The sequence below is a fragment of the Podarcis liolepis genome (assembly GCF_965112155.1).
Source record: "Podarcis liolepis genome assembly, chromosome: 7".
Lineage (NCBI taxonomy): Eukaryota > Metazoa > Chordata > Lepidosauria > Squamata > Lacertidae > Podarcis > Podarcis liolepis.
Genome location: NC_139561.1, coordinates 69,247,472 through 69,274,716, shown reverse-complemented (window position 1 = coordinate 69,274,716; position 27,245 = coordinate 69,247,472). Strand labels below are relative to the sequence as shown.

Here is a 27,245-nt window from a genome sequence, read left to right as displayed (position 1 = left end):
GTGCTGACAACCTACGCTACGCCACTGCTGGTGTTTGTCCGCAGGCAGCTTTCTGGGTCAGGTGGCCAGCATGACTAAACCGCTTCTGGCACAACAGAACACCATGACAGAAGCCAGAGCACATGGAAATGCCATTTACCTTCCCACTGCAGCAGTACCTATTTGTCTACTTGCACTGTTATGCTTTTGAACTGCTAGGTTGGCAGGAGCTGGGACCAAGCAACGGGAGCTCACCCCATCGCAGGGATTCGAACCGCCGACCTTTCCATCGGCAAGCCCAAGAAGCTCAGTAGTTTAGACCACAGCGCCACCTGCGTCCCTTGTCAAACACTTGCTATTCCACCACACTGGCTCATGTCTTGGCCCTTGACCAACAGTGATAGTGGAGGGCAGAGTTTCCCAGTCCCTGAAAGGCATGCTCTCCAGTTTGCATCTCAAACTAAGAGCATAGGCGCCGACTCCATGGGGCCTGAGGGGGCCTGAGCCCCCTCAAAAATTCGTTTGGGGGGCTCTGCCCCCCCCAATAATTTAAGAAAATTATTAGGCACCTTGCCAAAAACCGCGCAGGGGACTCTGGCGCGTGCCTCCCAAAGTGACCGGGAGCTCCTGAGAAGGGGCGGGCAGGTCGGTCAGTCAGAGGAAGACCCCCAGCGGCGGGACTTTAGAAAGGAATGGAGCCGCGGGGCCGAGGAACGGCGTATTCGTCGCCGGCGAGGGACCGGGGTGAGGGGAGAATGGAGGAGACGGGAGTTCCCGCCGCCGGAGCAGGGCTTTTTTTCTGGGTTCGGCTAAGGTGACGTTGGTAGGAGGGGGTGGCCGCCTCCCGGCGCGAAGCCTGGGGAGGGCAGGCCGGTTCTTGCATGCAAAAGCACCACTGCCATCCTGCCGCCAGTATGGACCCCGGTATGGGCCCCCCCAATATTTTTTATAAGTCGGCGCCCCTGACTAAGAGGTTTGTCTGCTGTTGCCTTGTGTGGTGAGTCACGAGAGTTACAGGCCCAGTAGTGAGAGTATCTTTTTTGTGGCTGCTCTCTATACGGTGGACTTGTTTTGTGGCCCCCTTGCCAAAAGCCTAGGCCCTTCGGTTCTTAACGAAGAGAATCCTTGTTTCGCCATCGTTTTTTGTCAGCGTTATATGCCTGTTTTGGCCCATGGGTACCATGATATCACAGCTCATGTCAATGGGTATTTTGATGTATGAACATCAGAAGAGCTGGCTGGAGCAGGCCAGTGGTCAAGTTTCCTGTGCTGACAGTGGCTGACCAAATGCTTGTGGGAACCCTGTTCGCAGGACCCAAGCACAAGAACATTCTCCCCCACCAGAGTTTCCAGCAACTACTATCCTGAATGTCCTGCTGTCTTGAACCCTGGCATACCTTGATGTAAGTCTTGCTGGTGTACACAGTCACAAGGGCCATGTTAGAGAGTAAGGGTAAAGGGACCCCTGACCATTAGGTCTAGACGTGACTGACTCTGGGGTTGCGGCGCTCATCTCGCTTTACTGGCCGAGGGAGCCGGCGTACAGCTTCTGGGTCGTGTGGCCAGCATCACTAAGCCGCTTCTGGCGAACCAGAGCAGCGCACGGAAACACCGTTTACCTTCCCGCCAGAGCGATACCTATTTATCTACTTGCACTTTGACGTGCTTTCGAACTGCTAGGTCGGCAGGAGCAGGGACCGAGCAACGGGAGCTCACCCCGTCAAGGGGATTCAAACTGCCAAACTTCTGATCAGCAAGTTCTAGTCAGTCCTAAAGGTAAAAAAACAACAGTCCAGTACCCCAAGCAAACAGTAAGGCCAAGTTCCGCACCTCTGCAGCAGACCCAGAGTCAGAAAAAGTCCCTAAGTCACAGTCCAGTGGCGTTTGTGAAGCAGCCAAGCTGTGGTCCATCCACATCGAAAGCTGAGCAGAGTCTCTGCCTTGCTTCCCTTTCTCCTTACCATCTTGATGGACACATCTGGGTTTGCTCCACTTGATGAGGCAGATGAGATCCTCACCTGCTCTGAGCCTAATCCAACCGAGTGACCACAGACCTCCCAGAACTAACAAATCCTGTAATCTTCATCTGATCAACTAGTAAATTTGGCCTGTTCTGTTCCCTGTCTCAGTCTCCTGGAGCGCACTGTTCCCACTGTTCCCAAAGCCTCAGAGCCTGCTGTGTCTGTGGAGATGGGAGGGGGCACCTCTGATTTCTGGCAATGTGTCCCCCTCCCCTGACTCCCGTGACCTGTCAGCTGCCCCCTCGCTGTCCTCTGATGTCCCGCAAGTACCTCCTAAGCCCCCAACCACCCCTTCCCCATCTTCAGCTTGCCCTGGGGTGTTCCAGTCGTGGCTACACCCGTTCGCCCAGATTCCCCTCCCCTTCCTCGGTGTCCTACCATTTCATGACAACTGCCTCCCAGCTCATGGAATTAGTCGCCACTGATAGCTAGCAAACATTTTCTTGATGTATTAATGTTTTTGACCCTCCGTGAAGTGGGGAAGGATATATCAGTGAGCAGCAAATGAATAGTTAAAGCAAGTAAAACAAAACATCTGGCGGATTTGTGGCGACTGTTGTTGGGAAGACGAAGAGAGCAAAGGATTTTGATTTGGTTTACGAAATGCCTTCAAGTTTTTAATAAGGGAATGTGATGGAGGATCAGGGAGCTACGGTGGCTCTGTTCTTCCTCCTAGGAACCCCATGCCACAACATGTATATATATTATATATCTGTTATTCACAAAAAAGTAATTGCAACCGCAGAGCAGTGATAATAAATGTTACCATATGAATGCAATTTTCCAACCCTCTGCCTAAATACATGTCTGGTTCCTTCAAGTCCTAATGAAGATAAGCCAGAGGCATTTGCTAAATTAAAGTAAGAGGGAACCCCAGTCAAGCCCCCTGGAACTGAAAGCTTGCCCAGGCTCCATAGGAGTTGAGCATGGAAAAAACCGAATTAATTTTCCTTTGCTGGTGGGAGGAAGAGTGCTATGTTTTTCCTACAAGAAGGACCACAGTTCAGGGGTGAAGCAAGCCCTTTGCACGTAGAAGGTCCCAGAACGTCAGTCAATTTTTTAAAAAAGGATCAGGTGTCAAGCATTAGGAAAGATCTCTGCTTCAGAGCTGCTGCCGGTCAGTGTAGACAATATTGGGCTAGATGGACAGAGAGCCTGATTAAGGCTTTCCTACGCCCTTGACCTGAAGATGCTCTGCAAAAATCCACCTCTTTCCTAGCAGCCTGGGCACCAGAAGATCCTTTCTGCGCTGCTCACAAGGGCTCGTGATAGACGTGTGTGAGCGGGGAGTCCGTGAGCTGGAAGCAGCGGCTCTGCGGAGAGGTAGCTGGCTGCGCCGGAGGGCGTTCGTCTCTCGGGCTCGGAGTCCGGTCGCCGTGAGGCTCTGTGTAGATGGTGCCGGTTTGGGCAGGTCCCTCCCGCAAGCCAGCCTCGCCCCCTTTGCCCTCTGGCTTCTCTGCCAGCCGTTGAGCAGGCGAGTCGTATTGCGCCAGGGCCTCTGGGCAGACGGGCGAGACCAGGGGTCCTGCCTGGCTTTGGGGAGAGGAGATGACTTTGATGACGCAGACGTTCTTCCTGAACGCGCCTCCTTCCGGCTCCGCAGGAGGAGACTGATCTAAGAAGGGGGTGGCATACTCTGGCTCGGGAGGCAAGGGCTCTGCGTACTCGTGGTGTTTTCCTGGCACATCGTAGTGATTCACCACCAGGGGGAGCGTGTAGCCTTCGTCCAGCGCCGGCTTGAATGTGGACGGGATGGACTGGGTACTGGGGCTGACTTGGACCACATCTGGCTCGGCGTATTCTGTAAAGGGGGAAAACAGAAATCCTGGTGAAATTATGGATTCAGCCCTCTGAGACACATCACCTAAAATCAGCCTATGTATGTACATAAGTACATACAAGTGATAGATTGGTTCTCGAACAGCTTGGCTCCTGAAGAAATCGGCACCCAAACGCCGCAAAGCCAGAAGGAAGTGTTCCGGTTTGCGAACATTTCTTGGAAGCCAAACGTCCGACGTGGCTTCCGTTTGAGTGCAGGAAGCTCCTGCAGCCAATCGGAAGCTGCGCCTTGGTTTTTGAACGGTTTTGGGAGTTGAATGGACTCCCGGAACAGGTTAAGTTCAAGAACCAAGGTACCACTGTATTCATTCATTCATTCATTCATTTACAAATAATTGTATGCCACTAATTTATTCTATATATCAGAATAGATCACCACAATTGCACATAAAATCCATGCAATCAAAGCCATATTAAAGAAGTTGATTTTTTTATTTTTTAAAAAATCATGTCACTGTTGTGGAAAGATGTATTTTGAATTGCCTGTATCACCCTGACGGAATAAAAAGAGTTTTTCAACAGGCATATTTAAAAGTTGAATCGGAAAATGCCTGCTGAACTTCCATTGGCAGAGTATTCCACAATACTCCCACACTAGAAACCTTATTTGTGTTTGACGTAATACCATCTCAGGATGTCTGCATTCTTGTATTGGTGAACAAAGCCCTATGCGGCTCGGAACCTGAAGGACTGTCTCAGCCCTTATAGTCCCAGTCGATCACTGTGCTCTGCAGCTGAGGGCCTTGTGAAGCTACCATCTTATCATGATGTCCCTTGCACCCAATGTAGGAATTGGGCCTTTAGCGTTGCGGCACCAGCCCATTGGAATGCTCTCCCCTCCCTTTGAATATTAGACAGGTCCCACCTCTGTTGTCTTTTCCCACCTACTGAAGACCTTCCTGTGTCGACAAGCTGCCTAAATGGAGAGCTTCATCCTTTGCATCTGTATCATCCCCCCACCCCCAAACATGGATTCTGCCAGGACATATTTCCTTGGTCTTACTCCTGCAAGCACTGCTGACATCCTGCACTCACCCCTGAGAAATGTGCGGCAACAGGCCTTGTTCCAAGTGGCTTTGTATAGCAGGCACAAAGGGTTGGGCCATGGCAGGGCGCAAAGTGGAGATTCCCCCGAATTCCTCCCGCCTCCCTGCTTCCTTCCTTCCTGTGGGCCTGACCCCTTTGCACGAATGGCACTGCCACCAGCTGCTCCAGAATGCAGATGTTTGCTGATGGCCTCATGCCCAGTTCTCTTCTCTCCCCCCCCCATGCGTGCTAAGCATCATGGATGGAAATCGGGAGTCAATGGGCTGAGTGTTTGGTCCCATCTGTGTGGGGTGAATGGAGCGAATATGCTGAGCACGAGCTGGTAATAAGAGCTGTCCAAATTTGCTGGAGTTGTTTCTGCACAATGAGTTGCATTGGCTCGAAACTAATTTATGGGCACCCGAACCCGGTTCCTTAGAATTAACCCTGTGTTTTCTCCACCACAAAAGAACAAGACGGCCATTCAGAAAAGGCATTCTTTTCCCTCCCTGCATCCCCAGTGTTTTGGGGGGAATGAAGGGCAGGGGAAGAAAAACAGGTGTCTGTAAGTTGTATTTGGGATGGTTTGCTTGTAAATATTGTTATGCTCTCCCTACTTCTCCTTCCAGGAAGTGATTCCTAGGTGGGTAGTACTTACCTGGGTCTGTGGAAGCTTACAGCATTTCATAATGATTCACAGATATACAGATTGAATAGTGCTTGCACGTGGCCCCTGGAAGGCTATCCAGAAGGGAATGTGGCCCTTGGGCATAAAAAGGTTCCCCAGCCCTTGCTATGGGCAACAGTGGACCTTTCTCAAACCCAGAACAGACGCCACCTACCTGGAGACTGAGCTCTGCTGAGATCTACTGGTGTTCCAGACCTAGGAAACGAGGTGATTTCCGAGGTGGACAACTGCAGGCTCCCTCTGGGACACACCTGGCTGGCTTCTGATGTCGGGAAACCTAAAAGGGAATCCTGAGGTCAGCAGGAGTAACAAATGAACAGCTTGAAGCCACTTTGCATGCCGCAATCAAACAGTCCATTTTTCATTTTGGATAAAACTACAGTAAATGGGCAGACAGCTCACCACCACCAGAAACACACAGATCCTGAATTGGGGCTTGGACTAGAGCAGGCATGGCCAAACTTGGCCCTCCAGATGTTTTGGGACTACAACTCCCATCATCCCTAGCTAACAGGACCAGTGGCCAGGGATGATGGGAATTATAGTCCCCAAAGAGCTGGAGGGCCAAGTTTGGCCATGCCTGGACTAGAAGATCTCTAAGGTCCCTCCCAGCTCTGTGATAAGAAATAAAGGAATGTTCCTTTCCAGATACAATTGAAGCAATTTTTTATAATAATGAGCAGGCCGCAAAAGGAAATTACATTCAGTTTTGGAAGTTAGCGAACAGAAGCTGATGGGAGGCTGTTATTTGTCTGAATGGGGGTAGGCAACATACATGCCCTGTAGATGTTGCTGGACTCCAACTCCCACTGGCGCCGACCCACATGTCCTATGGTCAGGGATGATGGGAGTTGTAGTCCAGCAACAACTGCAAGGCACCACTTCGGCTAACTCTGGTTGAGGAAATGCACGTACAAGCCAGCCTTTAGAATTTCACTCCTTGAGTGAAAATACACAGTGAAAAAGTAAAACCTCTCATTCTCCTCCAAAACTCAACAACAGAACAATTTAAAAGATGGAAAATGTCCTCATCCATTCAGCAGACCAGGCGGGAGCATAATAGCTATGAAAACCAGCAATTCAAAGAGCTGGAATGCCTTGTATTACCTGGAGCAAAAATACAAATTGGTGAGTGTTGGGCAGGTTTCTGTGGGGAGGGCATTCTAGATGCAAGGTGCCATGACTAAGATATTGGAATGATTTGTGGGTCAGCTCTAAAAAAAATTTTTTTTTGGGGGGGGGGAGAGCTATTTCAAAACAGGTGTGCAGAAACACAAAATAATCTGTCTCCCTGCACCATAGACACTTGTACTGGAAAAGCAGGGCAATCTGCTCACCAGTTCCCAAACGTGACTACCTGTGCTAGTTCTGTACAGTGGTGCCCCGCAAGACGAATGCCTCGCAAGACGGAAAACCTGCTAGACGAAAGGGTTTTCCGTTTTTCAATGCGCTTCGCAGGACGAATTTCCCTATGGGCTTGCTTCGCAAGACGAAAATGTCTTGCGAGTCTTGAGATTTTTTTTCGCTCCCCCCCCCTTTTTCTAAGCCGCTAAGCCTTTAATAGCCGCTAAACCGCTAATAGTGCTAATCCGCTAATAGGGTTGCTTCCCAAGATGAAAAAACCGCTAGACGAAGATACTTGCGGAACGGATTAATTTCGTCTTGCGAGGCACCACTGTATGCTGTTAGGCGTTTTACCTTTTATGAGGTTGCAATCCTGATCTGCTGGTGTCTTTCTGCTGGGGAGAGAGAGGGAGAAAACTTATCAAGCAGGTTCAGCCAGATTTTCCACCCCGACTCCAAGGTTCTGGATTTCCAGGAACACTCCCAATTCATGTACCTGCTCCTTCGGAGCAATTCAGGGCAGGCAACTGGAGCCAAGAACCACACATTCACAAAGCCTCTGTCTTCTCAGGATTCAGTCTGAGCTTAAAAACCCTCTCAAGGCTGCTACAGACCTCTCAAACCTAGAGATCTCTCCCATCAGCATGGCCAGTACTTGGGGATGATGGGAATTGTAGTGCATCAGGAGGTTTCTGGAGGGAGTCAATTTGTGTGAAGTGAGAGGGCGACAGCTGCCTATCCCTAGTGCAACATGATCTCAGAAGGCGCAATCTATTTGCAGACTCTTTGCGGTGACTGGATGGGAGATTTCTTGTATGCATGTGTTCAACTTGTGTTTGTGGCTGTATGCGTATCGTACTGTTGAAGCAAACAGCTTTCCCCCCAAGGAATCCTGAGAACCATAGTTTATCTCTCACAGAGCCACAATCCACAGCACCCTTAATTAATGATGATGTTGATGATAATAATAATAATATTAATAATTTTTTTATTTATACCCCGCCCATCTGGCTGGGCTTCCCCAGCCACTCTGGGCGGCTTCCAACAAAATATTAAAATACAGTGGTCTGTTAAACATTAAAAGCTTCCCTAAACAGGGTTGCCTTCAGATGTCTTCTAAAAGTCTGGTAGTTGTTTTCTCTCTGTGAGAGGGCGTTCCGCAGGGCAGGTGCCACTATTGAGAAGGCCCTCAGCGCTGGATCTCAGTGTCCGGGCTGAACGATGGGGGTGGAGACGCTCCTTCAGGTATACTGGACCGAGGCCATTTAGGGCTTTAAAGGTCAGCACCAACACTTTGAATTGTGCTCGGAAATGTATTGGGAGCCAATGTAGATCTTTCAAGACCAGTGTTATGTGGTCTCGGCAGCCGCTCCCAGTCACCAGTCTAGCTGCCGCATTCTGGATTAGTTGTAGTTTCCGGGTCACCTTCAAAGGTAGCTCCGCATAGAGCACATTGCAGTAATCCAGGTGATTACAGTTCCCAGGCTTCCTTGTGTATGTTTATTAAAGCCAAGTGTCTTGAAAGTATGGTGTGTATGCAGCCCATTGTCAAGGGGAGATTGCCGGAAAGCTAAAGCTCATGGACCTTGTGACTGTGACATCTCCCGGCCTTCCAGGATGGGTTTGAAAGTAGCCCCCACAAATGACAGGGCTGATTGGTGAGAAGTGGGGGGGGGGGGCGCTACTCACCTCTTCTTACGACAGAGGAAAACCAGCAGCAAAAGGGCTGAGGAGATGAGCACAAAGCCTCCAATCAGCAGCATCACCAACAATGGGGGCCCTGGAGAGAAAGGAAGGGAAATAGTTCAGTGCAGAAAAAAGGGGAGAAATTGGCAATGTGATGGAAGTGTACAAAATCAGGCAAGGTGTGAAGAAAGTGGAGACACAGAGAAGGCTTTCTCTCTATCATAATACTGGAATGTGGGGTCACCCAAATATGCTGAATGTTGAGAGATTCAGCACAGAAAAAAAAAAGCCCTTAGAAGCATGGAATCAGAAGGGATCCAAGGGTCATCTAGTCTAACCCCCCTGCAATGCAGGAATCTCAGGTAAAGCATCCCTGACAGATGGCCATCCAACTTCTGCTTAAAAACCTCCAATGAAAGAGTCCACCGCCTTCTGAGTGAGACTGTTCCACTGTTGAACAGCTCTTAACTTCAGAATAATTCTTTTGAATGTTTCATTGGAATCTCCTTTCCTGCAATTTGAATTCACTGGTTTGGGTCCTAACCTCTGGAGCAGCAGAAAACAAGCTTGCTACACCATCCATGGAACAACCCTTCAGCCCATGGAACAACAGCCCATGGAACAACCCATCCTTTCTGCCTCTGCTCCAACAGCTAGGCCAAGCCACTCCTTGCCGCCAGCGAGCACTTACCTGTTTTTTCCGAATTGATCACTATTCCTGGGATTCGGGTGAAAACGGCTGGGCTGCTGGTCAGGAGAGGGGACTCCTTGGGGCCACTGCGAACTGCAAAGGGGTAGAGCTTCAGGGGACATACTTAACACACCACACTTCAGGTGTTCCCTCCTATCTCTTACTCCAAAAGGGTCCAAACACAACCCACTGTCAACCTCCGGCTGCAACATGGGTTATAGGGGGCAGGTTGCTTTTCTCAAGTCAGGGCATTTCTCCATCTGGCCTAGTATTGTCAAGCTCTCCAAGGTCTTAGGCAGAGAAGAATTTTTCCCAGCAGCTGCTCAACGGATGCTTGACAATATGGGCAAACCTCAGCCTGCCCCTGCTGTCTATCTTTTAAAATAGGGTAACCAGACGCCCCCATTTCCCGGGGACAGTCCCCAGATTTGCAAATCTGTCCCTGGACAAATTCTGTCCCCAGAGTGTCCCCAGATTTCCTAGGACCCTCGTACCTACGGGACCGCCTCTCCCAGTATGCCCCACGGAGGACCTTAAGGTCTATAAATAGCAACACCCTAGTAGTCCCAGGCCCTAAGGAAGTTAGATTAGCTTCAACTAGAGCCAGGGCCTTTTCAACACTGGCTCCGGCCTGGTGGAACACTCTGTCTCATGAGACGAGGTCCCTGCAGGATCTGATTTCTTTTCACAGGGCCTGTAAGACAGAGTTGTTCCGCCTGGCCTTTGGCTTGGAGCCAATTTGATTCCCTCCCCCTCTTACTTTTTCCTTTCTCCTCCTGTGATGAGGCTGCATTTTAATGTTTCAATATTTTAATGTTGTATTTTAATCTTGGGACGCGGGTGGCGCTGTGGGTTAAACCACAGAGCCTAGGACTTGCTAATCAGAAGGTCAGCAGTTTGAATCCCCGCGATGGGGTAAGCTCCCGTTGCTCAGTCCCTGCGCCTGCCAACCTAGCAGTTCGAAAACACGTCAAGTGCAAGTAGATAAAGAGGTACCACTCCAGCGGGAAGGTAAACGGCGTTTCCGTGCACTGCTCTGGTTCGCCAGAAGCGTCTTAATCATGCTGGCCACATGACCTGGAAGCTGTCTGTGGACAAACGCCAGCTCCCTTAGCCTACAGAGCGAGATGAGCGCTGCAACCCCAGAGTCAGTCACGACTGGACCTAATGGTCAGGTGTCCCTTTACCTTTTATTTTAATCTTGTTTTTGTCGTATTCATTCAACTTGTTTTTATTATTGCTTGTTAGCCGCCCTGAGCCTGGCCTTGGCTGGGGAGGGCGGGGTATAAATAAAAATTATTATTATTATTATTATTATTATTATTATTATTATTATTATTATTATTATTAAATGTCCCCGGGAAACGTGGCAGCAGCAGTCTCAGCAGCCTGCAGCCAGGCTTCATGGGAAAAAATCTGGTAACCATATCCTAGAACAAGTTCAGAGGGTGGCACAGACTTGTCACATTCCACCTTCTCAGTCTCTGCATTGCCTTTCTAGGCCTCACCAGGGACAAAACTTGAACTATCAGGCTCTGGCTGTCCTTGGCTCTGCCTCTTCTTGCCAGTAGCTCTGGCCTCACCTCCAGGCCGTGGCGGTGCCACCACCACCACCGGGGGGTTCCTGGTTGGCCTTGACTTGTGACGGCCTTATACAGTGTATAAAATGTTACAAACCCCATTAAAAGCCACAAATAAATAAATCGTCTTTCCAAGAACCAAACATACAGCCGGCCCCACCCCTCCTTACTTCCGCCGTCGCTATAGGGGTGCTGGGACTTCAGGCGAGCCACTTGGCACCCCAGAAGTGCCACTTTCAGAGCCACCCTCTGGTTCCAGCTGTGGGGCACGATGCGCAGGTAGCGGGCCAGGATCGGGGGGATGAAGGCGTTGGAGACTTCTTCGTGGCTGTTTTTATTTCCTTCGAAGACCTGAGAGGGTGAAATGGAGGGTCAACTGCGGGGACCTTTCCAAAGCGAGCTTTTGCTACCCCTTTTCCATCCTGGCCTAAACCATTCACTGATGCTATTCCCTCCGCACCTTCTCCTCATGACCACCGTTGGATTTGTAGGCCTTCCAGTTCTTTCCATCCCTGCTGGAGAGGACTTGGTAGGACTTGACGTAGTAGTCGTGCTTGTGAGACGATCCCTTAGTTATGATTCCTGGAACAGAGATGGGTTAAACTGGTACCTCACATACGGCAACAGTGCTAATGTGTGAAATAGGCTCTTTTCATGGAAGAAGAAGCGGTTGTTAAAAACACTGAGAACTGCAGCTGTGCGAGGGGAAAAGAAACCTCCTAACATCTCCCAGCTCCCTTAAAAAAACTACACTTCTTGTGAATCGCCCTGAGATCTTAGGATGAAATAAAATAAACACACTTCCCAGGATTCTACAGGGGAAGCTATACCTGTTTAAAGTGGTATGATCCCGCTTTAAAAGTGTGGTACAGATGGGGTCTATGTTTGCTCCATAGTTTAAACTATGCCTTTCCTGAATCCTCTCACATTTAGCTTTATCGGATGGCCCCAAGTTCTGATATTGTGAGAGACTTGTTATATAGAACAACAACAGCCACCGTCCCTCCTCTGTGGACCACTGGGACCTGATTCTTGAAGCTTTTCGAGACCAATCAGCTTGTATGTTTAACCCTATCCCCTTGCTCTGCCAAACACCAGCCGGAGAGGCAATCAGATAAGCCCCCTTTCCATTCATGCGTTCCCTTCCTGCATTCCACTCAGCCCCCAGCCACTCGGCGTCACAATGCCTCTCTTCTTCCACACGCCAATTAACAGGCTAACGTTCTGGGTTTGCCACAGCAGAAAGGGCCCAGCTTGTCCTCAGGCCTTGCCAAACAATAAAGAATGACTCTGAAAGGACATAATATGAAATTTGTTCTATGCAATGGTGGCCTGGGCCATATCCCTAAGGTAACGAGGGGCAGTGGAGGAAGGAATGGGGGAAAGGAAGCAGAGGAAGGCAAGAGGAAGGCCTCATCTGCACTGTGCATTTAAAGCAGGATCGTACCACTTTAAACAGTCATGGTTCCCCACTGCTGACAGCCAGGGGCACCCCCCTGGACTGGATGCAATAAGTAAGAAGGCAGACTGAAGTTGGGAGGGCAACACCCCTTTCCCCCTAATGGACCAGTCCCCACTGAAGTGATGGGAAGGATATCTGCTTAGGACTCTGGAAAGCTTCTGCCAGTCAGAGCATATTGGACAAGAGTCATGATCTATCTCCCTCCACTCCGCCTGTGAAAACAAACAAACAAAAAGATGCAGATACTTACTGACCTGTGATGTTCCTCTTTCCACCCAAGTCTATTTCCAACCACTCATCTGCAGAGCTCTGAAGTGCTGCCCAGGAGGTGCCGTCGGCAGCGAAAGAGGCGTGCTCTGCTATCCAGGCCTTGTTCTCCCCCATGACGTTCTGTTCGTGCCAGTACGATGAAGCGTTGAAGCCAGATACTTCCAGGAAACTGGAGCAGGCTGCGGAAGGAAGGAAAGGGTGGCTTTTGGCTGAACGCTAGGAAAAAACATGTTTCCAGTAACAGAAGTTCAGCAACGGGACCAATTAACTACAGAGCTGGACGTATCTCTCAGTTTCGTTTCTTTTTAAGTGTCTTGGTTTTGCAATCTTAAATTGGATTCTCCACATTTTTGCAGCAATTTGTGGTTGTTGTTTTTTAAGGCTGAAGATTCATCAGTATCGTAGCGGGAACAGAAATCCCTCTAAACAAATACAGCAACAAATTAGTACGAGTGACATACCTTTGTGAAAGATGAGGCGTTTTTCAGATAAAGATCCCCTATTCAAAAGGAAACAGAAAGATGGATAAGATTAAGGATCTTGAGACTCAGGTTGCTTCCAGACGACCTCTTTATTGAGCATTCACCCTTATTTGTTTGCAGGGAGATTAGACAATGTTGGATATTTAATGAACATCCGCTCTGATTTGTCCCCTCACCTTTTTGAGTAAAGTCCATTGGCAAAGGTTGACTCGTAGAGAGTGATACCCTTCTCTCGAGACACAGTGACATGTCCCCCTTGCTCATCTAAGATTACACCGGCATGGACAGCAGCTTTGCAAAGAACAGATGTCTGCAGGGAACATATATTATGAGACAGTGAAAGGAAGGAGATGGTGGTGACAAATCCTCAGGCAGCAGAAATCCAGCGGGAAGACACCACGGGAATGGAGAACATTATTTTATGCATTTTAAACACACACACACACACACACACACACACCTCTAAGTGGTTTACAAAGTAGAATTGAAAATATTCCTTAAAAATACAAAAAACAATTAAAAGTTGTAAATAAGCAATCTTAAAACCACTCTACATAATACTAAAATTACATTCTGAGCTTATCTGCTGATATTCCCATACACCAGATGTGTTGCCAGGATAACTTTACAGAAACAATGGTTGTATCAGCATTGAAGTTATATTTATTGTTCACTGCCTTGGTATCTTTGAAGAAAAGCAGTTTCTAAATATATTAATAAAGAGAAATAAATAGAGGCAAAAAAAAAAAAAAAAGGAAATCGGGAAATAGATGTATGTTTTGTCCATGGGAAGAACCATCTGTAAAGAATGTCACATTTCTTTTTAAATAACTATTTAAACCCTTCACTGATATCACAATTTGAAACATTTTAATCAGTGCGACTCCTGTCTTTATCACACAATATATCCTGTTTGAGGCTGGGGACTAGCAGGGTTTATTGGTTAGGACATGGGTAGGCAAACTAAGGCCCGGGGGCTGGATCCGGCCCAATCATCTTCTAAATCCGGCCTGCGGATGGTCCAGGAATCAGAGTGTTTTTACATGAGTAGAATGTGTGCTTTTATTCAAAATTTTATTCAAATCTCTGAGTTATTTGTGGGGCATAGGAATTCGTTCACCCCCCCCCAAAAAAAAATATAGCCTGCCCCCCCACAAGGTCTGAGGGACAGTGGACTGGCCCACAGCTGAAAAAGTTTGCTGACCCCTGGGTTGAGTTGAGGCTCGGCTGCAGAAGGTCAAGACCACGGTCAGCTCACTGTGGGGCTGGTCAGCAGAGACCTTGGGGGTATTGCTCTGGCCACCATCAGTGGCCAACTGTGAGCTTAAAGGGGGACATTTCAAGCCTCACTCTTTCTGAGGGCTACTTGAGCCTTTCAAAAACAGCGCAGTGTTGTCTGCAGCCCCGCAGGAAAACATATTCAGTCAGGGACTTTCCACTGTAACAATTTCAAAGCAGGTTAGCTATGTTTGCCTGTTGCAACCGAAAATAACCTCTGATGAGTCTTCTGGCTAATTAAAAGACAACAACAGCAAATTTGTTATGACATAAGCTTTTGTGGATTATTTCATGCCCCTTCAGATGATATGGACTACAGCTCCCATCAGCCTCAGTTATCCTGGCCAAGGGTCAGGGATGATGGGTGTTGTGGTCCAAAACACCTATGCCTTTCTGAAAGCACGACTGATGCTGCAGGACTCACATCCCGGTAGCCTTGGTTCGTGTTGCCCCAGATGTCTCCCGTTACTCCTTTGCAGCCTGCAGGGCAGTAAACTCTGCAAGAAAATAAAAGACAACATAGTGTTGGGTCCTTCTCTCTATGTGGGAGCAGCTCTGTAAAGCGAGCCAGTTTTCATATATCCTCAGGTGGCATATGCAAGCTTTAGGGTTCCATTTCTACCATGCCATAACTACTCTGTGTCCTTGGGGCTCAAGGACACTAAGAAAGACTCCGTCCTAGTTGAACACAGATTCAAATCCCTACATTAGGGTAGCAGCAGAGAGAGCAGCAGCCCCACAAACCTGCTTAGAGGACAGGTTTATGCTGGCCTTGAGTTGTTGTAATTTTTTACCCTACGGTCCCAACAATTAAAACACAGCATTCATATTAAAACACAATGTTACACTGTATGAAAAACTTAAAAACTTAAAATCACAAGAATTGGTGGGTCCTAAATCTCAAGCGTCAGAGGTCAGGGTAAAGAGCTGTACCTTCAGCATTTTCTGAAAGCTGAATAATGAAGGTGCCAGAGGGACCTCTGTGGGAAGGGAGCTCCACAACTTGGGAGCTGCTACAGAGAAGGCTCTCTCCTGAGCCACCAACCCTGGAGCTTCTGAGGGTAGAGGAACACCCCTGGGTGATCTTAGCACCCAAGAGAGTCTGTGGGGAAGGAGGCGGTCTTTCAGGTATTGGGGGCCCTTTAGGGCTGTAAGAAGAATCCCATCTATGCTTGGAGTCTCACGTAAGGGAACACTCACCTGATTTGTTCCTTCTCATAATGGATTCCCTTCTGCAAACAGGAGATCAAATCTAAAAGAGAAGGGGAAGAGTTCAGAACTTAGGGCCTGGTTGATTACAAGTCACAGTGACTCTGACCCCTTGATCTGGATACAGTGGGTTGTCTTCAAATAAGTCCTACTCAGAGTAGACCCATTGAAATTAATGAACCCGTCAGTCATGTCCATTAACTCCAATGGGCCTATTCTGAGTAGGGATACAATCCAATGGCACCATCAGAGCAGGACATTTGGACCAGCAGAATAGGCAGCAGGGTAGGCTGACCACATTTTAAAATAAGTGATGAAATTCACACTTCAAGCTAAAGTGTGTGTGGTGTGGAATGGGGTGGGGTGGGAGAGTAAGACAATTAAGTCTAAAGGATCTAAAACAGGCTTCCTCAACCTGGTGCCCACCAAATGTTTTGGACTCCAGTTCCCATCAGCTTTACTCAGCATGGCCTATGGTCAGGGATGATGAGAACTGTAGTCCACCAACATCTGGTTTGCACCAGGCTGGGGAAGACTAACCTAAAATTACCTAACTGCACCACTGTCTGGATCCAAATGTAGACTGGGCTTATAGAAATCAATTCAGCTCTGCAGAACTCACTTTTTCCTCTGTATGTGAGGAAAACAGAGGCAAATCTGTCGTGCAGCACAAAATTTCAGGCAATAGAGACAGAATCAGTTCTACTAGTTCAAAACTAACAAAATGAATTCCAGTAGGGACAAATGTAAGGTTCTGCACTTAGGCAGGAAGAGCGAGATGAACAAATATAAGATGGGGCACCTGGCTTGCAAGTAGTACACACAAGTAGTGGCTCTAGGGCGTCTTAGCGGACCACTAGCTTAACATGAATTGGATATGTTTAGCCTGGAGAAGAGGAGACTGAGAGGAGATACAATAGCCATCTTCAAATACAATGGTGCCCCGCAAGACGAATGCCTCGCAAGACGAAAATCCCGCTAGACGAAAGGGTTTTCCATTTTTTGATGTGCTTCGCAAGACGAATTTCCCTATGGGCTTGCTTTGCAAGACGAAAACGTCTTGCGAGTCTTGCGATTTTTTTGCCCCCCCCTTTTCTAAGCCGCTAAGCCGCTAATAGCCTTTTAGCCGCTAAGCCGCTAAGCCGCTAAGCCTTTAATAGCTGCTAAACCGCTAAACCGCTAATAGCGCTAATCCGCTAAGCCGCTAATAGGGTTGCTTCGCAAGACGAAAAAACCGCTAGACAAAGAGACTCGCGGAACGGATTATTTTCGTCTTGCGAGGCACCACTGTATCTAAAGGGCTGTCACATAGTAGATGGAGCATGCTTGTTTTCCCCTACTCTAGAGGGTAGGACTCAAACCAATGGCTTCGTGTTACAAGAAAGGAGATTCCAACTAAACACCAGGAAGGACTTTCAGACAGTAAGAGCTGTTCAATAGTGGGACAGTCTCCCTTGGGAGGTTGTGGACTCTTCTTCCTTGGAGGTTTTTAAGCATAGGCTGGATGGCCATCTGTCATGGATGCTTTGGCTGAGATTCCTGCATTGCAAGGGGTTGGACTGGATGACCCTTGGGGTCCCTTCCAACTCGACAGTTCTATGACTCTATGACTCTGTCTTCTGGAGAGTGCCATGGATTGGCTACCCCTGCATTAGGAGATTCAGCAGCACAAGCTCTATGGAAGTAGATGGGGAGCTGCACACCTATGAACCATGTTCTAGGAATCTGTTTCTGAGAGAAGAGAACGGCTTGGGCAAGAGTATCTGATTGACAGTGCTATGCTCATAGCAGGTCAGAAACAAATGTCAAGAATGCAGTCTGTTCCAAGATGGACACAACAGGAGTTGTTTTCCCTAATTCTCGTAAGAGAAAGAATACCAAGCAGTCTAATGTCCAAAGTTTCTCATCAACCCTTAGAAACTCATATCCTCTTACGATCCCTCTCAAAAAATCTCAAAGGGATGATGGGGTGGCGGTGGATGGTGACTCACAAATGTTTGTGGTGTGGAAGACCCAATGACTGGCTGCTTGTGTGGGGCCTTCAAAGGCAAAGGCCAGCTGCAGATGTTTCCCATTGGCATTCTGCCTGCCAGTGTCAAAACACAAGGCACGATTCTCATGAATGTAATGGCTCATTTACACTGCTTTGGGGAAAGGCCGTGGCTTTGCAGGTTCAACCCCTGCCTGGCATCTTCAGATAGGACTGGGAATGTCCAAGCTTGGAGCTCTGGAGAGCTATTGCCAGTCAGTGTGTAGACAATACTGAGCTACATGGACCAATGGTATGACTCGCCCTGAGACAACATCCTGTGTTTCTCATCCTTTGGGAAAGGGCCGCAGCTCAGTGGTAGAGCATCTGCTTTGCATGCAGAAGACCCCAGGTGGAATCCCAGACATCTCCAGGAAGGACTACAGGGTTTCCCTTGCTTGAAACCCTAGAGAGCCATTGCTAGTTAGTGTAGACAGTACTGACTGAGCAAGATGCACCCATGTTCTGACTTGCTGTAAGGCAACTTCCTAGGTTCCTACGTCCCATCAGCAGGTCCTTCAACTGGCAAAGGAGGAGAAACGGGTAACTAAAGTGATCAAGGGTCTGGAGCACTTTCCCTACGAGGAATAGTTTCACTGTATGAACAGCCACAAATACTTAAAAAAATATAATTATTTTTATTTTATTTTTAATTAGAAAGGCATTCATCAAAGGGCAAGAGTGACATATGGGTGAGCTCACTGAGATGCACTGATGGAAGTGGAACTGGCAGAAGGCTGAAGAGGCAAAACTTTTCCCAGTTACCTCAAACTTTGCACCAAATGCAAGGTGCGTATCTCTCTTACCTGATTGGTTGCCACTGGCATAAGAAAGGAGGAAGCCACGTCCCGAGCGATGTGTTGTTGTGTTGAACAAGATGGTCACTGGGGTGGAGTCCATCACCAGGACTGTGCGTGGAGGATTTGAATTGCTACAATATGGGCCTGGGGAGAGAGAGAGAGAGAGAGAGAGAGAGAGAGAGAACAAGTTACACTCATGAATCATTACATCAAGAAACAGACTGGTTATTCAGCCCAGCCTTAAGCAATCATCTTCAGCAATGGATCAACAGAGAGCTCAGATTGCTCCTTGGTGTCTAACTTTTCTACCTCCAGTTTTTGAATGCAGAGAAGCAATCAAAAAGATGATTCCCATACTTTTTATAAAAATATTTTTATTGATTTTCCATATTTATGATAAATACTATGAAACAACATTAAAAAACAAACAAACCCACAGTGTCATTGTCTTATTCCTGAAGTTCGCTTAGCAGGTCTCTCCACAGATTGCCATGAGTCAAAGGCAGATTCTGAACACTGTCCTCATGTTGTATGAAGTCAAGGAATGATTACCAAGTGTTGAAGATATTAAAGGGGTTTGAATTCTCATTGGCTCTTCACATCTGGCATGCCAGTTTTTCAGTCAATACTATTGACCAGATCCTTATGTACCACAATTCAATGTTCAGACCATCAGTTGTGTCAATTCAATGTTCAGACCAGGCTATCTCCATGCACACTGCAACTAAATGAATGGCCAAAAGTTCCTTGTGGTGGATCTGCAAAGCCTAGACTTCTTACAAAGGCAGCAACATTTATTATCACCAGAGTGAAACACTGGACTATTTTGAAGAACAGTACAGTGGTACCTTGGTTCCCAAACAACGAAAACCCGGAAGTTAAGTGTTCCGGTTATTAAACGTTTTTCAGAAGCCAAATGACTGATGTGGCTGTTGGTTATTGTTCCCGGGGCGCCTGCACCAATCAGAAGCTGCGCCTTGGTTTTCGAACATTTCGGAAGTCAAACAGACTTCCAGAATGGATTAAGTTTGGCGCTTTTGTTTTTGCTATTTATTTTGCGTTTTTGTTTTTGAGGCTTTTTCGGTTAATTTGTTTTTGTGACTGTGTGGAACCCAGTTCAGCTACTGACTGACTGTGTGACTGCAGAAATGGATAAAAGCCTCCCATCCAAACAATGACTATCATCAGTGCATGTAAGAAAAAAATATTCCTTTTTATTTTTATCATCTACAATACTGTCTTATTTATTTTATAGTACAGTACATTGATTATTGCTTTCACTTTATGGATCAATGGTCTCGTTATATAGTAAAAGTCATGTTAAATTGTTGCTTTAGGGGTTGTTTTTAAAAGTCTGGAGTGGATTAATCTGTTTTGCATTACTTTCTATGGGAAAGCGTGCCTTGGTTTTAGAACGCTTTCGTTTTGGAACTGACTTCCAGCATGGATTAAGTTTGAGAACCAAGGTACCACTGCAATATCAAGAATGGACATTGGCTATAATGAAGGGGGAGGAAACCATATCAAGCAGTTGCACAACTTAAGAAACAACAAGGTAGACAACTTTTGGGGGAAAATATACCACTTTGCAAAAATAGGTATTGCTTTATTGATTAAACGAGGTGAAGGGAACCTTTGGCCCTCCAGATGTTGCTGACCAGCAATTCCTATCAGCCTCAGCAAGCGTAGCCAATGGCTCTGTTGAAATCCTGAAACTTTTTCTACGGTATTGCCAATGTTCCAGTTTCTTCTTCCCTCCTTTGTTACGCAAAGTGCAAAAGTGCTGCTCCAGATGGCAATAATCCAAGCTTCAGTTGGGTAAGCCTCGCAGATCGACTAATAAAGCGGAATGATGGATGGTCCAGTATAAATCCACCACTAAATGCACTATAACGGAATTGTCGACATGTTACAGAATATGCAAAAGCAAAACCAACCCTCCACCAATCTGGAAGGGACCCAGGCTGACGGCAGTTGGAGTCCAGCAACATCTGGAGGGCCACAGTTTCTGCATCCACAGAGGACAAAACCCTCTCTTTCGGTCTCCTGCGGCTGGGGACAGGTAAATCTGGCAATTTCAGTTCTTCTCTGTTTCTCAGTTTTCCACATCAGTTTGCAATTCTATTATTATTTTTAGGTGGTCATGAAAATCCACCAGCCAATTTCTCCAGATATTTCCGTAGGCCGTTTTGCCTAATATGTACATTTTGTAAGCACATTTCTCTAACACAACACACCTTTGCATGTTATTTTCACTGACGTATGCATTTTAATGCACACTTTACTCCAGTGTATGCATTACTGTGCACCTTACTTGGCCCTGCAACATCCTTCAGATTTAGAAGGATGTCTGTGTTTCGGTTCATGTGCTGCTTCAGGAAGTGTGAATCTGGGAAGCTCACCTTTAAATGCAAACAAATCTCCATTCCCCCCCCCCCCAGCCATACATGCGACCCAAATGTCTGATGCCCAACAAATGAAGAGAGATTTAGCTACCAGCTATGGCCACCAAATTCCCCCCTTTTCTCTTTCGGCTCCAAACAACTTAGAAAACAAATCCCCTCGTGCTCTCAGCCATGTAATCCAAATTAATTTGCAATCTCCCTCTCCCCATTAAGACCCCGGATTAACAAACTACCAGCCTTTGCCCAGCACTTTGTAGGAAGGGTCTGATCAATAAGTCCCTGTTTTATAACGGGCAGATTTGCACGACACAGCTTCCCCCTCCCGCAAGCCCCAGCTGTCATTTCAGCAGGCAGGCCAGGAACACCAAGACCTGTTGCAATGCATTCTGCTCTTATTCGTTTTATGGCTCCCACTTCACTTTAACAAGGAAAGCCTCAGGCCCATGTTCACGCATTCTAATCTTCCATGGAATTGAATGGGCAACCTAGACGACAAGCCAGTTCTGCAACTTAATGAGGGGCGGGGGGAGAGGGTGACTCAATCTGCCAGTGCGGAGGGCCTGATCCAGATTAGGACTGTAGCTTGGTGTGTGTTGTTGAAAACTTTAACTCTTTGTGCCTCGATTCAGATTCTTCCATGCTGGTTATTTGAATGGGGGGGGGGGCGGATTCCATTCATTGCAATGTGAACTTATTCCCCTTAGGTCAATCGACTGGCTGGGTGGGGGCAGAGATCTATATTGGGATCATAGCTGGGGGCAAAGAGTTAAAGCTCTACTTCTTCCTATATTGGGAATTTGAGTTGTGTGTGTATATATGTGTGTGTGTGTGATGTAGATTGCTGCTGGATTCAGGGCATCTGAAAATATATAGAGTGATTCCTCGGGTTACAGACGCTTCAGGTTACAGACTCTGCTAACCCAGAAATAGTACCTCGGGTTAAGAACTTTGCTTCAGGATGAGAACAGAAATCACGTGGCGGCGGCACGACAGCAGCGGGAGGCCCCATTAGCTAAAGTGGTACCTCAGATTAAGAACAGTTCCAGGTTAAGAACGGACCTCCAGAATGAATTAAGTTCTTAACCTGAGGTACCACTGTACAGGAAACACCCCATTTGCGAGTGGGTTGCGTTCCAGGTCCTTGCGTGCTTGTGTGAAATCAGAAACCCATTGAAGAAACCTGCCAACACCCGCCCTGCCCTCCAGTCCGCCCTCTTAGTGACGTTTCAGTGATGACGTTTCCAGGTCCTTTTCAGGTTCGGCGCTGTACACGTGTACACGTGTACACGATTGCACCAATGTAAGCCATGCCTAAAATGGGAGTTACCTGTATATCTTTTCATATGCCCTCAATCCAGCAGCAACACAGACACAAGAACTGGAGGCTGCAGAGGCACCAGTTAAGGAACTGGACCACATTCAGGGCTCCGAGATGACTGCTAGAGGAGACCACTCGGATGTATGAGAGGACCCTCCAGAAGAAGCTCCTGGACCATCAGGGCCTATGGGACCAGATCCAGGACGCTAACAGGATGCCTTCCCCTGAATCTGAGGAAATGACCTTCCAAAGCCCAGTCCATCCCTGAGAGTCTAGAATGAAAGAGAGCAGATGAGGCAAAGAGGAGCCTTCTAGGGAAAGCCTTTGCATTCACATGCTGGAATGGCCTTGCATGTCCTCTGTGAATCATCTTAGATGGACCATTAATGTCTGCATGGATGAGCTTCTTTCCAGTACAGACTTGAATATGGAAAGGAGGTGTAGATGACTAGAACGGGGGGATGGGGGTGGGATGCATTTGGGAACATTTCTTGCTGTGTCTCTCTCCTACTCTTTGTTCAGTCCTGCTTTATAGCTGGCTTGCGAGCATATGACACATTTTGCTGGCCCACCAGATGTTACACAAGCATTACTGACAGCTCTGGTATGTGCCATTGCAGGCCAGCGAGTGGGAGGGCGGATGGGAATCTGCGGTCTCAAAGCGCTATGCCAGGAACTCAGTAAAGGTGACCAGATAAGAAAAAGCACCCACTCCAAATCACACAACACTCAAAATCATTGGGAAGTGTGGGATATAAATTGCTTGATGCAAAATCATCTAACTTTCCAGCAAACAATTCAGAATGAATGCTCAATGGGGATGGAAGAGAAAATTCATTTTGTTTCCCTTTTAATGAGAAAATATCTAACTCACACTTCTTGAACCAATCCCTGCACCAAAGCACAGCTATATTTTGAAATCTGCACATCTCTGAATTTTGCAATGCAATTCTTCAATCAAACAATATGTATAAAAATGTGTCTGTTTGGGGGAGACAGTGGAAATAGCATTAAAAATCAGCACTTTATTATAAGAAATTGCTTGCAAATAAAGGTCAGTTATATCTAAATCTAAAAATCATTTATTAGGAGACTTTGCATGAAAATGCTGACAAATTTTCATGAGGATTTTTTCTTTCTTTAAAAAATTTCAAAGTGCTGCAGAAATACAGAGAAATGAATTTCAGATTGGAAAAATGAGAAACCTAGAGCACCAAAAGAGACAGATCTGTCCATTCTTAATGCTCAATGATTCGCTTATACTGTCTAATCTGCCTGCACATTTTCTGCAGACAAAGCAAGGAGAGTTATAATAAACAGATCAGCTGAAAACCAACCTAATTCTTGCTAGTAAGGGCATGCAGGGCAGGCGGGGAGGGGAGTTCCTTGAGGCGAGACCCTGAACCTCTGTGCGGCAAAGTCTCCTGTAGATGCTTCACTCTGATTAAGCAGCCGTAAAACTATGGCTGAGTCAGAGTGAGTGATTCCCACATCCTCATCTTACCCAAACACCATTCTGCAAAGAGCTCTGACTGGGACAATAGGGCAATCATGAATTATAGAGCCATCACTGGAGTCACTGTGTGCCAGAAGAAGAAAAAAAGTGTTTTGCATCCTGCCTGCAGCTAGACACCCACACACCCTTTTAAAACAAGTAGTCATGTGTGTCTCCATCCTCATCAGCCATTAAACACGCCTCGCCCCAGCTCCTAACTCCAAACTGATCCATCTAGGAAGACGAAATGGTGGGGAAAGGGAACAGATTCAGAGCCAAAACAGATGAGATGTGTGGGACAACCACAACAGGCCATTTATCAACACTCTTCCTTTTCCCTCTTAGTCTGGCTCTCCTTCCCTCTGTTTGCTTCACTGCTGCTCTTTCAAATTGCGGATTCTTAGGGCATAGAGAAATATGTGTACATCACCCCTGCCCTGTGGGAATCCCTTGCAGACGAGAACAGTGACCAGAGGAGGAATGACCACTGGGAGGAGCCCAGGAAGAAGAAACACCTGATACACCTGCAACAGCCTTCATCTTCCCCAGATGCAACAAAACATGTCTCCCTCATATGTCTGCAGTCACACCAGGCACTGTAACTCTCCAACAGTTTGACTTTACGCCAAGGCACAGTCTTCCATTGTCTCCCAAGATAGAGGGATGCCAACAACTCACAAGCACTGTGGGACACAGATGGTGCAATAAAAACTGGGGGTGGACAATTTGCAGCCTCCATTAGGCCTTGGCCTCAGTTGATCTGTGTGGGAAGGAAGGAAACTACCAAGTGGGGAAGGGGTAATTGGAAGAGGGAGGGAGGGGTTCTCAACCCCCTGTTTAGTCCACCCATCACTGGGCCATGCCTTACCTGCCGACAATGGAGGTTAGTCCATTAGTGCACTGACTCACCTGCCTACCTTCCAACATAATAATAATAATAATAATAATAATATATTATATATTATTATTATTATTATTATTATTATTATTATTATTATTATTATTTATACCCCGCCTATCTGGCTGGGCTTCCCCCATCACTCTGGGCAGCTTCCAAAAAAATATTAAAATAAAGTAATACATCAAACATTAAAAGCTTCCCAAAACAGGGCTGCCTTCAGATGTCTTCTACAAGTCTGGTAGTTGTTGTTCTCTTTGACATCTGGTGGGAGGGCGCCACACAGGGAGGGCACCACTACCGAGAAGGCCCTCTGCCTGGTTCCCTGTAACTTGGCTTCTCGCAGTGAGGGAACCGCCAGAAGGCCCTCGGCACTGGACCTCACTGTCTGGGTAGAAAGATGGGGGTGGAGACGCTCCTTCAGATATACTGGACCGAGGCTGTTTAGGACTTTAAAGGTCAGCACCAACACTTTGAATTGTGCTCGGAAACGTACTGGGAGCCAATGTAGGTCTTTCAAGACCAGTGTTATGTGGTCTCGGCGGCCGCTCCCAGTCACCAGTCTAGCTGCTGTGTTCTGGATTAGTTGTAGTTTCCGGGTCACCTTCAAAGGTAGCCCCACATAGAGCGCATTGCAGTAGTCCAAGTGGATAGGGTCTCAGCCTGCGTACCAGATGGAGCTGGTAAACAGCTGCCCTGGACGCAGAATGGACCTGTGCCTCCATGGACAGCTGTGAGTCCTAAATGACTCCCAGGCTGCGCACCTGGTCCTTCAGGGGCACAGTTACCCTATTCAGGACCAGGGAGTCCTCCACACCTGCCCGCCTCCTGTCCCCCCAAAACAGTACTTCTGTCTTGTCAGGATTCAACCTCAATCTGTTAGTCACCATCCATCCTCCAACCACCTCCAGACACATAACCATTTCAGAGGGAATGATTGCCGGCTTCATTTCATTCAGCGTTGCCCTTCTAGAACTCAGCAGGGAGCAGGATGGGAGCAAACCTAGAATTGGTTGGTTCTGCCTATCTTTGGCTCTGGCTCCAGCTACTGCCCCAACTGCCACCAGTCACCACTGTCCACCTGCTGGTGATCACTCTGGCCTCCACAGAAAAAGGATCATCAGATAACTTCAGTTATGCTGCCCTGTTGTATATAAAATAATAATGGGACTATTTTTTTATTTTAAGAAAGAATGATTCTGGCAAAAAACCCCAAAACACTAGTGGCTGGCCAGCTTTGAAAGCATTCAGATGAGAAGCGTGGGCTGCAAATATGGCCAAAGGAATCTGCTTCCAGGCCTTTGTAGTCCTCTTTGCCATAGGGCTGCGGCATGAAATCCTTCATTCCACCCCACTTGCCTCAACCACCAAGGAGCCTGCCAGTTGCATCATTTCCCACAGCACACTGGAACAAAGTGACGACCAAGAGAAACAGCCAGAGACCCCTCTCCCTTCCTCGCTGCGCGCACACCGCATTGTTCCAAGGTCATGCTGCCCCAGAACTTCTGTTCCAGAGAACTTCCCGAAAGTCAGCCAGGAGCCAGTTCTGCTGAAGGCTGAATTGGATCAGAGAAGCCTCTGCTTTGAAGTGAGGATTTGCTCTGGGTGCTGCTGCCAGGAGCAGGAACTGGCCGACTGACGGGGGGAGAATCACAGCAAAGGCACCATGCTCCAGTTAACTCAAAAAAGGCGCTTTCACTATAAACCCAAACTTTTTTTTTTGTGTGTGTGTGTGTGTGTGTGTGTTCTTTATTGAAAGATAAAAAGTACATAATTACAAGTGCACAGAGCAAGATAAGACACCAAAAAGCTATTGTAGTTAACCAGACCTTAACCTAATACAATATTTATAAAAATGAATTCCAAATATCATTGAATTTGTCCGCAGCAAGTCTACGTTTGCACCCAACTTGTTCATGTGTAGCGAGTTTGTAGATATCTTCAATCCAGTTCAATCCAGCTGCATTCCCCCCCCTCCAGTTCATCAATACCTGTGTTTTTGCCGTAGTAACAGCGCTGGCCCCCAGCCTCTTAAGTGAGATGGGCGCACAACCCTAGAGTCGGACACGACTGGCCCGTACGGGCAGGGGTATCTTTTAAGGGTGAGGAATCCATTCCTATTGCCCCTTTGTTAGATTCCATGTATTGGGTATATCATTCAAAAAGATCTTTTCCTCTGCAAATTTGAGATTATTCCGTACAGTCGTCTTGATCGTCTCTATTACCTTCACCCCAACTCACGTTGCAGGGAAGCAAAACCATGTAGGGAGCTGTTTTCCAACAATCCAGACCACCAGTCTGTATCAGGGATGCAGAGCTACAGTTTTGCATCCTCCTTCTTTTCCTGTTGCAGTTTTGCACAACTCTGCTCATGAATGTCTCAAATGCTGAGGCCTCTTATTTCCTACCACTTCCTGCATGCCTGGTGCTTCCTCCCCTTCAGTTGACATACTTCACACTATCAGACAGAAGCTGGCATTTCAGCAGTTTTCTGTGCATCTGTTCATTGGGGTCTTTCGGTCAACAGGACTCCTTCAGTGGTATTCATGCAGTCAGGCAGAAAGCACCTTCTTTTGGAACATGAAATTCTGTTCAGAGAAGAGGAAACTCAACCATTGTTGTGTTTGGAAGCAGGCAAAGAGGAATTCCAAACCTTTTTCATTCCAGGAAATGTAGGACCAAGATCAGGTCAAAGTTATTTTGGTTTTTTCCCCTGCTAGAAAATGAGAACACTATAGCTGATGA

The 27,245-nt window shown here is 47.3% G+C and overlaps 1 protein-coding gene across 2 annotated transcripts in view; it reads right to left on the bottom strand.

Moving 5' to 3' along the window:
• Positions 1-2,584: 2,584 nt before the first annotated feature.
• The window catches only part of LOC310710879 (discoidin, CUB and LCCL domain-containing protein 1-like), a 41,518-nt gene continuing 16,857 nt past the window's right edge, over positions 2,585-27,245 (bottom strand). The window contains exons 3-15 of one of the 2 annotated variants that reach the window (XM_083512156.1): positions 18,391-18,528; positions 15,547-15,598; positions 14,771-14,843; positions 13,245-13,378; positions 13,048-13,085; positions 12,571-12,765; positions 11,315-11,436; positions 11,025-11,205; positions 9,275-9,367; positions 8,587-8,677; positions 7,252-7,292; positions 5,708-5,830; positions 2,585-3,801 (exon numbers count right to left, since the gene is read on the bottom strand). In XM_083512156.1, coding sequence (XP_083368282.1) covers positions 3,254-3,801; positions 5,708-5,830; positions 7,252-7,292; positions 8,587-8,677; positions 9,275-9,367; positions 11,025-11,205; positions 11,315-11,436; positions 12,571-12,765; positions 13,048-13,085; positions 13,245-13,378; positions 14,771-14,843; positions 15,547-15,598; positions 18,391-18,528 — 1,829 coding nt within the window. In that variant the 3' untranslated portion in view covers positions 2,585-3,253. The remainder of the gene's footprint in view (positions 3,802-5,707; positions 5,831-7,251; positions 7,293-8,586; positions 8,678-9,274; positions 9,368-11,024; positions 11,206-11,314; positions 11,437-12,570; positions 12,766-13,047; positions 13,086-13,244; positions 13,379-14,770; positions 14,844-15,546; positions 15,599-18,390; positions 18,529-27,245) is intronic. The other variant, XM_083512157.1, reaches the window with a different exon arrangement.